A 15,156-nucleotide genomic window follows, 5' to 3' on the forward strand; every position below is an offset into this window, starting at 1 on the left:
GGCTTGTCTGCTGAAACTGTTTTTCTTCCGTGTTTGGCTGAGGGGTAGATGCAGGCAGTGTGCAACTGAGATGCGTCACGCTGAAAGACTCGTGTGACCGCCGCCACTGTTCCTCCGTGCACTCTGTCTGCACAGAGCGTTTGATTATAGAGTGATGGGAAGAATGTCTCATCTCTTTCTCTCTCTCTCATTCGTGCTCCCTTTTACACCTTCTATCAATGCTCAGCGGGATGAGTAAAGGATTGAGCACTTCTTTCATATGACATTTAACTAAAACGACACTGCTGGCATATCCCCTTCAATTCCATGTCTGGTAGCTTGATAACCGAATATAGTCCTATTCAAGTTCTGGGCACGTACTGTATAGGAGAGTTTGCTTCCCGGTGCACTGGTTACTTTCATGCGTATAATAGAATGTCCTCGGTGTCTGGGTTATTATGGCCTTGATGAAGTAGCGTTTGTGAGATTTGTGGCTTTACACCAGGGCCGTGCTCCTCTGCCGGCATGTTAGTTAGGGCTAATTGTCTGGACGGAAGGTGGCCTCACGCTGGCTGTCCCACAGAGCAGCTTGGGGTCCAACTGGGCCGGGCACAGAACTCCTCACCCCTTATTCTCTCGCTACCCCCTGCAGGGTGAAATCAGGCAGACATGGTGGCCTGGGGGCGTTCAAGCCCAGCGGAGCCTGTCCTTCCTGGCCAGGAGAGAGTGGAGGCATAGCCGCCAGAGCATGCAGGCCTGCAGGGGGAGAAGCGTAGGGGGGGCACTCCTGAAGAAAGAGCCAAAATGCTCCGGTCTCACTGAGTACTTAGTTTACCTCCTGCTGAAACTGGCAAACTCATGCACACTGTCTTCCTTTTACCCTGCATTTGTATTGCCAGAGTTTGTGTTGCATTGAGTTGGAGAATATTAGAGAATAATAATAAGGATTTTTGGATTCTGTAAAGAGCTTTGTTTTTAATTTAATGTTTGGGATGACTATCATAGCAAAACTGGTAAGAAGCAGTATAGCTACTGGAAGAAGCAAAAGAAAGGGGAAGTACTAATATTTATAGTTGTATGCACACCAATTACATTTTATTGTTTTTTTTTGTGTGTGTGTGTAAACAAGTGAAAACAAGTGAACACATCCTAAACAGAGGGGAGGGGGCGTAAAATGTGGCCTATGCAAGAGTTATGGCACGTGCAAATTGGTTCCCTGTAGAGGAAAGTATTTTGTTTTGTATTAGGCTGTAGTTGTCTGTAGATATTTCTCACAAAGTTACTGTGAACAGCTGCTTGATCATGGGGAATTTTTAGTATGAGATATTCTGGATGTTTGTTTTATTATAAGCTTATTTTTGATGCTACACAGTTTTCTCAGTTGTTACAGAATCATCAGCTTTGTTCATCGCCTAAATATTTCAGAATTCTTATAGCTTCTTAGCAGTCTTTTTGAAATCTGAGGAATATTAGTATCTTATTAGGATTAGCGATACATGATATCAGAATTATGTCGGTATGTGCAAACAACTACACACATCAAAAAATTGGACAGATATTAAGATTTTACAGGTGATGCAGAAGAGATCTGCAGATATCTGCAGAAATACATGCTGTATTTCTGTGTAACACTGATCCAGGTAGATATAGTCCCAGTTTTATAATTCTTCATGGGTTGTCATCTACATACATACATTAAAAATATTGGATGCTGGCATTCAGACCACAGTTCCCGTTTTGGTGCATCCCTAATTAGAATCATTCTGTACATGTATCTGCAGCACAATTTGTTTTACTTTATTCACAACAGTGATTTCAGATTTCAAACACCAGTGTACTTATAAAATGGTCTAAAAGAACTGAACGGTGTCCAATAATTGTGTGTCCAAAGAAACGTGCTGTGTAGAGATGTTCCCAGAGCAGTCTTTGCCATCTTCATTCATAGAATAGATTTATAAACCTTTATGAGAAATATAGTTGTTTTTTTTCCTTTTCATTTAGTATTTAGTGGAATGGTTGTTGTTGAACTCTCTTGCGTGATGAGTGCTGTGATTTGTGTTTGAGCTTACCAGGTGTTTAAGGGTAAAAGGCAGCAAGTTTGGGAGAAACGTGGTTTTCTTGTGAGAGAGTAATGTCAGAGTGTACAACACTGTCCCAGCTGCTGTGTTTGCTGTTTCTAAAAGACGTTCCATTTAACATTCCATTAAATCCTCATGACTGTTGCTCTCTTTTCTTATTCTGTCTTTCTTTCCCTTCATCCTTCCTCTCTCAAAGTCCTTGACATGCCCAATCTCCTCTGAGAAGTGTGTTGTGCTGAGAGTTAAAATTCAGCTTCTGCACGCAAGCTTTCCTCTGTCCTGCTTCTGCATAACAGCCTGTGATGAAAATAGACTGATAATATTCAGAACTGAAGGTTGAGGATTTATAACTGAAAGTCAAGGGTTTATATCTGGACCGTTGTGCTAAGATTGCTGTGGTCTCAGAACTCTTGTTGTTATTATTATTTTTTTTAATTGAAATCAAATTTTTAGTGAGATTAAATATTTTCTGTTTTTTTCAGGCACCCCTCTGATGGTTAGGAGTAGCAGTGACTCTGCATTGGGACCCCCAGGAGAGAGTGGACAGCATAACGAGGAACTGACTGACAGGCCAACTGTAAGATACATGCATATATTGACACTACACTAATCATAAAAATAATAATAATAATAAAATTCCTTTGTCTTTCTGATGCATGCTTTTATATGTGTATGTATGTGTGTGTGTGTGTGTGTGTGTGTGTGTGTGTATATATATATATGTGTGTGTGTGTATATATATATATATATAAAATGTGTGCGTGTGCGTCCTGAAAAAGCAATACACATCACAGCTGATCGATCAATATCAAGTCTTTTTCTGTAGTCATTCATCCAACACAGAAGTTAATCTAGTTTTCGCTGTTGAAGACCTGGAGATTTTTAAGACTCAACACAATCTGAATGTGCAAAGGAGCTCTTCCTTTGTTATGTTATTGTTAAGTTTCAAAATGTTTATCGATTGTCTTTTCGTATACACAAAAATAAACAAGTCAAGACAGTGAAGAAAAGAATATTTAATTAATCATGTCAATACTGACAGACCACCACAGTTAATTTGCATAGATGTTCTTAACTGATTTATAAGACTTTTGGTTCATCTTTGTTTGTGAGGGATGTCCACACTGACGTTTTTCGGAGAAGTCATTTGCTTTTTTTAAATATACGCTCTAAGCAAAGAGCAGTTTAGCCGCACTAAAACAAACATATTCAGCTTGAATCGTTCATTTCACCCCATATTTCTTTTGTTATATTTTGTCATTTGCTCATATTTATATGTATACTTTACCCACTGAAATGCTAATAGGAGGGAGGAAGGGTATGGAAACTATTTGGCTGTAATGGAGGAAGAGCGAAGTGCTAGTGATGGACTGTATGGATGTGTTTATGGTGCTTTACCGAGTTAGCGGAGTATTCTGTCTATTTGTCTCTGTGAGAGCTCTCTCTCTCCCTCTGTCCTGCTTAATGGGCTGATTCCAAATAGATGGAGTTTTTTATGATTACTACTCTGCTCATGCAAGCCCTTTTATTGGAACATGGTGGATGACATTAATACACTTCATTTCTCTCTCTCTCTCTCTCTCTCTCTCTCTCTCTCGTTCGCTCGCTCTCTCTCACACACTCACACTCTCTCTCGCTCTCTCACACACTCTCGCTCTCTTGCTCTCTCTCTCTCTCACTCTCACACTCTCTCGCTCTCTCTCTCTCACTCTCTCACGCTCTCTCTCTCTCATGCTCTCTCTCTCACTCTGTGTGTGTGTGTGTGTGATGTAGACATTTAGAAACTATTTCATCTTTACTTGTTGACAGGTGCATCCAGTGTTGATGTATTTGTCAGCATATTGACTTTGCTATTCCTACAGAACCTGTTCACTCTGTGTATTACCACGTCCAGCCTGATAGTGTCTTGAACTCATGGCTGAGGTGCTGACCCGTGTGTGTTGCTTTAATTAAGCAGCATTGTGTTGTCCTGCACTTGTGTAAGTTGTTGTGGCTCTCATCTGTGATTTATGTCCAAGCTGTGCGTTCTCCACCGGGTTCTCCACGCTTGTTGAAGACCGAATTGAGGGCCATGGCATTCCAGCAGATCAGGTGACTCTGTGCTGGCACACTGCTGTTATTTATGAGTCTGAGCGGAGAGGAGGGTGCAATCCTTTTGTCTCACTCATTTCACACAGGACTGAAGCTTTAGGGCTTCAGAAGCCCTGCCATGTCGGTTGCCAGATTATTTAAGTAATTTCCAAACCAATAACTGTTCAAAACCCACCTACACTCATGAAAACCACCCAGCAAATTTCACAACACAACTTAAACTAGCCAAAAGGTAGCATTTCAACCTAGAGCATATCTTTTACAACCAGCGTGATACTGCAAACTGTCGTATAGATACAAGGTCTTGATCTCCCTTTGAGGCCGCTTCACATTAGTTTGAAGCCCAAAGAATTTAAAACATTGTAAACAATTTTAAATGTAAATCACAAGAGCAGGGGTCTCAATCTCACACAGTTTGTTGGTTCTCCTGCTCAAGCACACACTCATCTCATTAGATAATTGTAATATTTAATAGGTAGATTCACCAAATCTGCTGGACTTGGACCCTCTGGGACCGGACTGTGCAACCCCTGCTGGAGAGTGTCAGTCACCACAGCTGGCGATTTTAAACCTTGAGTATGTTTTAGAAGGTCTTTTATTTAACTGACTAATTAACGCTCAGCACCCACAGCAACAAGACTGAATTAAATGTATGTCAGTCAGTATTTTGATGAATGATTGACTACATCCTACTGATGTGAGGATTGAGTACTTGATTAAAGCAATAATTTAGCCAAAAATCTAATACGTACAGTGGGGTCCAAACATCTGAGATTACTAGTGAAAATACTTCTGTTTTGCATTCCTTTGTAATTTATTACATTTTTCATTAAAAGTGATGTTATTGGAATAAAATCCCCCCCTCTCCCGCCACTGCCTCTGATCACCAACAGTGAGAAAAGCCTCTAATCAGTAGATCAGATCTACCTGAGAGTCGTCTGAACATGAGCTTCAATAAATGGAATAATGCAAAAACAAACTGACCTTTTTGTACAAAGGCCTTGGTCAGTTTCACAGATTTGCTTCTTACTTCTTTTTACTTGTCATGTCATCATACTCTTCTTTTCTTGAAATGAAAATCTTTGACCAAAACCAAAATTCATGACACACTTGGCCAAAAATAAAACTGAAAACTGGAAAACAACTCAAAACAAATAAAAAACAATTTACATAAAAGAAACTTTCTCAAATTATTACATTATGTAGGCTGCACAAGAGAGTGATGCAGTGAATTCCATAATATTTTTTTGCTCTGCTTTGCGTTTTGCATTTTTTTTCCCGTTTGACATGTTCTCATTTTCATTCCCTTACAAATTATTTGTAAAGTTGTTTGTGACACTTTGTTTCACGCCTGTTTAATCTCTTTTTATTCTGTCAGAATACTATTTTCTTTTTTCATCAAAATCTAAGACTGCAGCTTTTGACCACTTTTGATGTGTGTCCAACATAATTGCTTTACCAACATTTTGACCATATCAAATCAAATCAAATCAAATTTATTTGTATAGCGCTTTTTACAACGGATGTTGTCACAAAGCAGCTTTACAGGATTTCAGAAAAGACAAAGTTTCCACAGGACTGAAAGAATGTACAGAATGTACAGAAACCCCCCAGTGGGCAAGCCAGGGGCAACAGTGGCAAGGAAAAACTCCCTCAGAACTGAGGAAGAAACCATATCATACAGCCCTTTCTGAAGCCAGGCTTCTAATGGCCTTACTATCACACGCTCTTTCACTTTGGGTACAGGCTGTTAGATAACAGGCCACTGACTGATAACAGCCATCCCCTTTTTCTCACAGCATCCCGGGATGCGTCTGCACACCTCCCACGCCCTGTCCTTCCCTCCCTGAGGGGATCAGGAAACTCCCTCTCCCCAGGTGACAGGAGTGGGAGCAGAGAGCGGGACGCTGGAGTCTCACACACAGAGCTCCCTCCGCCAGTGTTCCGGAACGCTCCCTAAAACATTCCCAAACAGAGAGGGGCTTCCTCCCAATGCAACCTGATTCAGCCCCTCTCTCTTCCTCCCTCCCTCCCTTTTCTTTCTCTGTTTTGGTCCCATGGACCTTTTTTGTTTCTTTTCTTTTGTCCTGCTGTCCTCTTTTTTCTGTTTTGAGGTAGTCAGTGTGCATTAAGCAAGTGGTTGTTTTGCACTGTTATTATCCAAAGGCTTCGCCACACCTGCGGCCACCCTCTCTTCCGCTTCTTCTTCTTTTCCTGCCTTCCTTCTCTTCCTTCATCTCCTGTGCAGCCAGTCTCTCTCACTCCTGTGTTTTTATTAAATTTAAGAAGCTTTATTTTCTTTGCACATCAGAGATTCAGGCCCACACACACACACACACACACACATATATGTATGTAGTACAATATGGAGCAGCTGTCTGGGCCAAGTTGTGGAATTATTTGTGTGCAGTTTTGCTGTATTTACACTCACTCAGATGTGGGCAACGCAGGAGATGGAAAAGAGATAAAAGAAAGAAATGGTGAGAAAGCAAGAGTCAGAAAAGCATGAGTAGAGCAGCATGGGGTTTGTGATTGCTTAGTCAGGTGTCTCTTCTGACTCCATCCTGTTGTCTGCGAGTCTTTCATGTGGTTCAGGGAGACCTGGCCAAAGCTCGACTAGAAACCCTCAGAGCCGGAGCGCATTTTTTACAGCTATGTAACTCCACTTTCCGTAAGGTCTTCAAAAAAGAAACCACCAAAAGCCATGTGAAAGGAAAGCTTTGAAATACATCTCCCTCTTCTCACTGATAACAATGCTGTATGGCTTCCAGTTTCTGCGAATGTGAGCCGCAGAGTTGCGGTCACTTTTTTTCCTCTTCTGCTGCCGTTCTAACGCCGCCGTTCAGACGCCCCTTTTTTCACTTTTGGAGTGTTTCCAGAACTGTGGCTCATAAACAGTGTGAAGATACTAGCATGTGCGCCTCATTCTGTTTTGGTTGCTTCTGATGCCATATTTCCCCTGAGCACTAATTAAAGATGGGCGTTGTTTTCCTTATGGCCGGTTGTTGTGCTTGTGGCCATGGTGTGAGCTGTGTGTCCTCTTACTGAAATCCCAGAGGTCATCTCTCTAGGGCTGTGCCATGGTCAGCAGTCTTTACTGCACGGAGAAGGGGTGTATCTTCTTTCCTTGGTGGTGAAATTATCTCTGAGGGTCCACTGGTCCATAGAGAGACATGTGACTACACACAGTACAGAAAACATTAAAACATTCTGCAGTATTCATATGGAATGTTCATATGGATATAGAGCATTAATCAGTTCACTTCTTTTATAACAGTGTTGTTGACCATATAGACCTGAGGTAAAAGTTCAGCTGTTTCAGCAGTCACTGCAGAATATTGCTTACTGAGGGGAAATCCACTCCAGATGTGGAGACTTTGACAGCAATTTTCAGCCAGAAACCCAAATATCCAGTTGGGAAATAGAGCAGGATTGAGTTCACTTTAATCCGACCTATGTAATATGAAGAGTGATGTCACTACAATGGCAGCACAGGGTCATTGAGCCATGAGCTGACCTTACAAAGAGTTTCTAATGTGACAAAGCTCCTGAGTTTCCTTACATCTCTAAGAGATTTCTGAGAAAGAAAATACTGGACAAGTGGATGAGTGCAGTATGTCATTAAAACGTTAAATTTAGCCATCAAAAGAATTTCCAAAGAAAGAGATTCTTTCTGGATGTTCCAATGGCTGCCCACTGAGCTGTAATTGATTTTTACAAAAGCATAAGCTTTGGAAATTTAATTTTATTTCTGTGTATGTGCTTTCTTGATGGTCCCAATGAGACACAAAGTGTACCTTTTTTTTCCTTCCTTTTTGGATAGTAAGAAAGCAGGCAGTGCTATAATTAAGTACACAGAAAAGAATTCAAAAATAGCTTAGAAAAATAGATCAGATCCTGGGATCATATTTTAATGCAGCAGAGCTGAACCATACACTACGTGGTCAGTGAGTTTGATCATACAGACTGTCAGGTATTTGGAGGTATTTCAAGTAGAACAGTCCGATAACGGATTCACAACCCATTTAGTCTTGTCATTTTTGCCATCTGTGCAAGTTAAAAAATCAGAAACATTTGTTCAGCTGCTTTGAGGCCAAAGTTATTGTGCTGATAAAACATAGGGATGAGTGATTGTGATTTGTCATGATCTCTAAATAGTTTGAGCCATTTTTGGGTTTAATTAATTAGTTACTCAATGAGGTGGACTGCTGTTATGCAAGTGATGGATGGCAAAATGTGAATGGCAGATCTGAAGTGTATGAAAGGTAATAATACCAGAGGAAATTACCTTCTGTGTGAGCACTCAGAGTTCTTGTAGTAAAAGTAGTTATTTTCAAATTGAATCTCTGATAATAGCCAGTGACACCTTTTTTGTAGTGACCAGAAGGGTCAGCTGCATGTGCCATCAAAAATGGATTGTGCCTTGTCCAAGACTCACGATGAGTTGTCTGCTAGTCTGCACAGGCCTACAACCAGCAATGCCAATTTAAGTCAAAGAAGATTACAACTCCAGAGCACCTCACAGAAAGCAGGATTTCTGTCTTGTTGGACAGCACATTGTAAGGGCATTTTCACCAGGGATCACCAGTCAATAAGGGAATTACGTTGGTGTTGTCCAGTGTTTTTCATATACCTTTCGGTCAATGCCAGTACATATAGGGTTTTTTAAATCTCACCTTTTTAACTACATCTGTTTAGATTGGGATTAAGAAATGTATGGCATATATGCACAAAAGTAATAAAATACAGGTATTTGAGCACAGTAGCCCAGTGATTAAACATTTTACAGTTCTAGAAAATAGTAAACATGGCATCAAATATAATTTTTAAAATATCTGTGTGATTTCTGTTCACATTTTGTTCGAATAGTTGAGATCACTCTTAGGGTTGATCCTGGGCTCATTTGTGGGAGGGCATCATTATCAGGGTCTTATAGACAGTAAGTTCATCTCTTTATAGATAATAGTTTTTTTTTTCAGTACCAGCAGTCAAACTGTGATGAACAGTGTCTTTAGGATTTGTGGCTTATGCTCCTGCAGGAATTCCTGCAAATGAGGTATTGTTCTCACTTGAGATGTTTAACAATGCAGGCATGTGTTTTGTGCTCAGTAGAAGCACTTTTACTACCTTCCATCTCCTCCACAAACCACGCTGTGGCTTTCCCCGACCATCTTGAAACTATAAACAGGGCGTAACATGACAAGTTGACTTTATTCAGTGGCCAGCACAGAGAGTGGACAGGATTGGTTCTCTGGGCTGTACCTGCGTTTGCTAACCGCTTTTACAATTCAGTAAATGTGCCAGTGTCTTTGTTCAGATGGCCTTGGGTCCACAAAAACCTGAAACACGAATAAACCCTAAGTTGACTATACAGTAGACTGTATTATCTAGCTCCAACTAGCCCATGTATCTCTTATTAGAACCTATTTTGAGTTTATTGATTTAATTTAAAGAATGAAAAGCAATGGCTTTGCTAAATTTGAGAAATGTTTGAGAATATTCTGACATGAGCAGGAATAAGACTGTGCTAGATGTATTGACCTCTGACCTCTGTTGATCACCTTGAGAGACTCCATATGGAGGTAAATTAATATGTTTTGGAAAAAGGAAGTTTGCTGTGAGTAATCTGGGGAAATTAAATATAGCTTGTGTATGAATTGGCCTGTCAAATGATTCAAAAGTTGTTCCGTAATGTTCCATAATAAATTTTTTGAATGATTTGTTTGGCCAGTTCATACACAATAAAAAGAACCAGTCCAGTTTGAATATCTCTCATGAGTGATGTCAGATTGGAATCAGATTGCTTTTCTCTGTCGTTGTTAGCACATTGGAAACTGCTATAAATATCACCTTCTAAAATCTCAACTGTCTTGTTGAACTGCTAGAAATTATTCTTTTGCTTGTTTTCTCACTTCTTGACGTTGCTGTAAAATTCAGCCTAAAATCACACAAATGCTGAAATTAAAGCTGCACTATATGACACTTTGGGGATTTGGAGACCTCTCTGTTGGAAATGTGTAATTGCATGCAACATGCAGAAGAACATTTTGTAGCATGGTTTGTTCTTCACACCTTCTTTCCACAGTGGACGAACATGACATTGTGTGAGCATTGAAAGAGTATCAAAAAAGAGCTGAGTCTGCATGAGTGTAAGCTTTGGGCGTGTAATTTTTCTGTTTATGTGCTTTCTTTATGGCCCCACTGAAAACAGTTTACCTTTTTAAAAAAATTTTTTTAGATAGTAAGAATGTAGTCAATAACATGTCTACTGAGGTAAATGAATGTAAATGAATTGTACATGTAAATTGTAAATAAATTCTCTACTTTTGTCAAATGGTCAAATCTAGAGTATAAAGATAATTATATTATATTATGTAATTATATAATCTATTATATAATATATTATATTACATTTACGAACCAAACACAGAGCCACTCTTTTTAGCCTCTAAAGATAATAAAAACCAATAAAAACCCTGTAAAATCAGACTAGACACATTTTGACTTTTATGTTATTTTTAAACACACTATATTTTTGCATGTTTTTTTTCTCCTGACTCAGTAATGCTACTCTTTCAGTTTTCACAAAAAATATTATCTAACCCTAGTTCAGCATTTTTCAACCCCCTCTTACTCTGTCTGTCTCTCTGTCTGTCTCTCTGTCTGTCTCTCTCTCTCTCTCTCGCTCTCTCTCTCGCAGCCCGGTGGGGGTAATTAAACTGGCACTTTTTTCTCTGATGAAGACTCACACACAACAGGAGGAGTGTGTGTTGGTGCGAGACTGTGCGCTCGTAGGTGTATTTGTGTGTGATTTGGGGCGGAGGGATGCCAGTCAAAGGAAGCTGAAGGGAGGCACTTCTCTTGCTTCTCTGCTGTCACTGTAACGCTTTGTGTTTTCCGTGTAATTTCCTTGTTAACACACACGCCTCATGCCTCGGGTCTGAATAAGCAGAAACTGAGTGTGCAGAGGGTCTCGCTCCTCGACTAAACATTTAGAGTGTATCTCTCTGTAAGCCTGTGTGTGTGGACTGCACTGTGTGTAGATTAGTCTTAACTCTGCCTGGTTTTCAGCTGGTTTCTCACCGGCCTGCAGAATCATGGGGCGTTTGCCTATATTACATCCTCAGCAAGTGATCTGCTGTCTGCTGGCTCTTTCACAGCTGCTTAAGAATATACACATCTCCACAAACCAGCTCACACTTCATCTCACTGCACTGCAGCAAAACATGCATCTTCCCAAACCACCTATTACTGTACTGCAGTGCACTGATGGAAACACTAATTCTGCTTTTTCATGCTATATTTTAGCACTGATGTCCACCGGCAGTGGCAGGCAACTGTCAGATTTTTCTTAGAGTCAGACTGATATGTCAGTTGGTCCATAAAATTAACATATTGGTATTCCACTTACTTTGTTAAAAATTGGCAAAAATCTTGTTGATAATACACAGATATTACTTTGAACTTGCTTGATTTATATTGTGTTGAGAATCTGCCTGCATTAAGAAGAAATTTGCTAGTTTCTGAGGATTTTAATAGTCAGTTCTTATTATGGATGCATAATGATATTGGAAACATCAGTATTTGCAGATTATTTTAAATTTTAAATTATTTTTAAAAAGTTCAAGATTTGAGTATTTCAGACTGATATTTGACAAAGTACATAATACTTTGAAAGACTGGAATGTTTAGGTGATGCTGGGCAATGGCACTAAAATGTATCAATTTTATTAATTTTATTGCCTGTCTAATTTCTACTAATTAGTACTACAAAATAATAATGTCAGTTTTGTAAATGTGTATGTATGTGTATTTGCTGACAATTCCTATATCGGTGCATCTCCAACTCTTGTACCAAAAAAAAAAAAAAAAAAAAGTCTTCTGTGAGAAGAATTGACCAATAAAGCAAAGCAAAATAAACAAACAAAAAAAAATAAACAACCACTAAGAATGCTTGGAAGCTCATGCTCATATCTCATTAAAATATTCATTTATTTTTGTTATTTATTTACTTAGTAGACAATAAAGAGCTGTTTAACTAAAACCAGTTTGTTTTATTATCAATTTCTTTAACGTGGTCATATTAAATTATATTGGTTAGCAGATTTTTCGCTTCTTAAAAATCACATGATCATTTTTATATCAGTTCTACCCAAGAATCTGTATTATCGTAGAGTAACTGAGATGTGGTTTAGATTACATTTAGGATTAAATACGGAGTCTCTTACTGTACCATAGTGAGACACATGGCTGCTGCAGTCAAATCATTAAGGAAAACAGGGCAACACACTTGCCGGTCTTTATTTTAACATGAAAGAGAAGACACTTCTAGGCTTTCAGCAGTGCTCTACTGCTTGTCAGGCTGAGAGGGGTTTTTGGCACTTTGTTGGGAGAGAGAAAGAGGAATCACGTGTATCACCAGGCAATGAGAGGACAATACACACAGTAATGCCTACAAATGGAGACATGGAAATTACACAGTTCACCAGTGCCATTAACATGTCACTGTCTGGACTCACTTTGCTCTTTTTATATTCTTACTGTTTTTCATCATGTTAAAGGCACCAGTGAAAAGCCTAGCCTGCATAGCTTCAGAGGAAGGCTTTCTCTCTTCAAAATTATGTTTTAGGTTGAACTGTGGCCTAAATCTTGGCCCAGTTCACTCCCATTAGAATTTAGTGTACTGAAACTCTAACAACTTGGTGATGGACTTGGTATTGACCTTTGAAGTATACTTTGCAAATAGTAGCTGCTTTTTGTAGAAGGTGACATGGGTGATTTTACTGTGTTGCTCTTTAACCCCTCGTTCATCTGTAGCTTCGGGTGCTTTTTCATGTGTTTCTCTTAAAGTAACATTACTTGCTTTTTTGCTCCTCTTTCTTTTTCCATCTTTGGTCCTGTTCTCTTTTTCTCACTCACCTCCTTCCCTCTTCTCCTAGTGACAGCCAGACGTCTGCTCGGCGTGTACCCCCCACACCCCCCCTCCAGCTGCCAGCATGCCAGCGTGTCAGTAATAAGTGAGTGTAGCTGAGAAATGACAGGGTTGGAGCTCGCTAATGCACTCTGAGCTGCTGCCTCCCTCACACTGCAGACTCTGAGAGAGGGGGAGTGGGAGAGGGACAGGTTGTGGTAATAAGCCTGAGTAATTGTTCAGATTGTCACTTGGCCTTTACGGTAGAAGAAAGTGGGTAAAAAAGAAAGGCAGAAAGGGTTTGCAGCTTGGCCCTTTCTGTCTGTGAAGAACAGTGGCTGATTTTTAAAATGATTTATTTATTTGTTTTTTTTTTTGTTTTTTTTTTTTGGAAAGATTTGGTGAAAAATACTCTTCACACCACAGAGAGCATTTCAATACCACCTGATTGAAGGGTGGAACGACTCTGTGCTGGCTTTTGTATGCACTTTATATGGCTTTATACGTGATCTGGCTGGCTTTAATCAGCATTTTTGTTCATAATTGTAATTAACTTTAAATAATTAAAGTCCTTCAAATTCTACTGTTTTGATAATTAGGCAGTTTTAACTTAACGGCCACACGCTGTATATAGTATACAAAGCATTTTTTTTTCTCTCCTCTGTTTTTCCTTTCAAAGCCTAGGTAATTTCTGTTCATAAGTGATGGTTGGCCTTTGTTGCAGACTTCTGGATGTCATTAAGATCAGACAAGTTTCTTTTGTGTGGTTATAACTACCATCTCAGAGAACGTAGAACAGTGACTGTTTTTGGAGTTCCCTATAAAGTGTTGAGAGTAATTAAGTGGTGTTAAAATCTAACAGAGGAGAGATTAGATGTATTAGAATGAGGATGTGTTAAAGCCCCTGAGATTGAACTAAAGCTACCTCAGTTTTTCTCTTGGGATCAAGGATTCATGTTTCATCCACACATGCGTAGATGACATCTGGAAATGCCAGTATCCTTCAAAGTTTAACAGACCCAAAATTCTAAAGTCCTTAGTCTTCTGTCAAATGGACAGATGGGTGTTGTGTAATCGTTTTGTGTGTTTGTTGATGCATGACAGCTTATTAAACATTACATTATCAGCTCTTCCAGCAGCTCAGTTTACTCTTCTTTAATACCAAATAGCATTTTATAAGCAAAGTGCCTCTGCTGAACAAATTGAGAGCTAGTTTCAGGGATTGTCATTTATAATTAATACTGGTGTGACAGTAAAGATTTTAGTGGTGTTGACGTTAACGCAGGCTTAGTTAATTGTGTGGTTTGCTGGGAACTTCAGAATGTTCATAAATAAAAAAAACAGTTTTCAATACATAAATACAAGATAAAAAATTTCCTTTTTGTTAATCCAGTTTGCGTCCAGTCCTGCAAAGCTGGAACTTGGATTTGTATTTAGTTTGTGCCATAGTATACTTTCTGTACAAAAAACACACAAAAAGAAATATTGGTAACACGTTTGATACTTTGTTGTTGCTATAAATGTATAGTAAATTCTTGCTGATCTAGACTGTGTTCTGAAGAAGCTTGCACGCTGGCTCAGAAAAAAAGAAAAAAATATGTGTAGTTTAAGTGTAGTTTTAGCTAATAGAAGGTACTGTAAATGTGCAAATATGTTTCATGTGTTCATTTAGCCTACACAGTGTGAGCATTGGTTTCAAAAGAGGGTAATAAAATTGGCCTAAAAAATTAGCCGTCAAATCCTCGGGAATGGATCACCAACGAGGCACTCAGCATAATGGGGTTAGAGCGCAAAAAAATGCTTTTTTATATGGTGCAGTTTTGGCTAATAGAAAGAGTTGTAAATGCCTAAGTGTGTTTCATGTGTCCATTTGTCCTACACATTGTGAGCTTCAGTTTAAAAAAACAAAAAACAAAAAAGAAAACAAAAAAAAGGCTAATAAAATTGGCCAAAAAAAATCAGCCCTCAGCCAATTTGGCTGTAAAGAAATCGGAATCGTCCATAAAAGTCATAATCAGTGTATCCCTGCTGTGTAAGCTTTGGAATAATTCTGACACTGGTGAGTATTATATGTGTTTACGTACATGTTGTCTGTAG

At 39.2% G+C, this 15,156-nt stretch overlaps 1 protein-coding gene across 5 annotated transcripts in view; it reads left to right on the forward strand.

Moving 5' to 3' along the window:
• Positions 1-15,156, forward strand: part of pard3bb (par-3 family cell polarity regulator beta b) — a 330,914-nt gene that overhangs the window by 92,899 nt on the left and 222,859 nt on the right. For all 5 annotated transcript variants that reach the window (XM_017691685.2, XM_017691687.2, XM_017691688.2 and 2 more), the window contains exon 5: positions 2,540-2,634. In XM_017691685.2, the coding sequence (XP_017547174.1) occupies positions 2,540-2,634 (95 nt within the window). The remainder of the gene's footprint in view (positions 1-2,539; positions 2,635-15,156) is intronic.

The sequence above is a fragment of the Pygocentrus nattereri genome, chromosome 6 (assembly GCF_015220715.1).
Source record: "Pygocentrus nattereri isolate fPygNat1 chromosome 6, fPygNat1.pri, whole genome shotgun sequence".
Taxonomy (NCBI): Eukaryota; Metazoa; Chordata; class Actinopteri; order Characiformes; family Serrasalmidae; genus Pygocentrus; species Pygocentrus nattereri.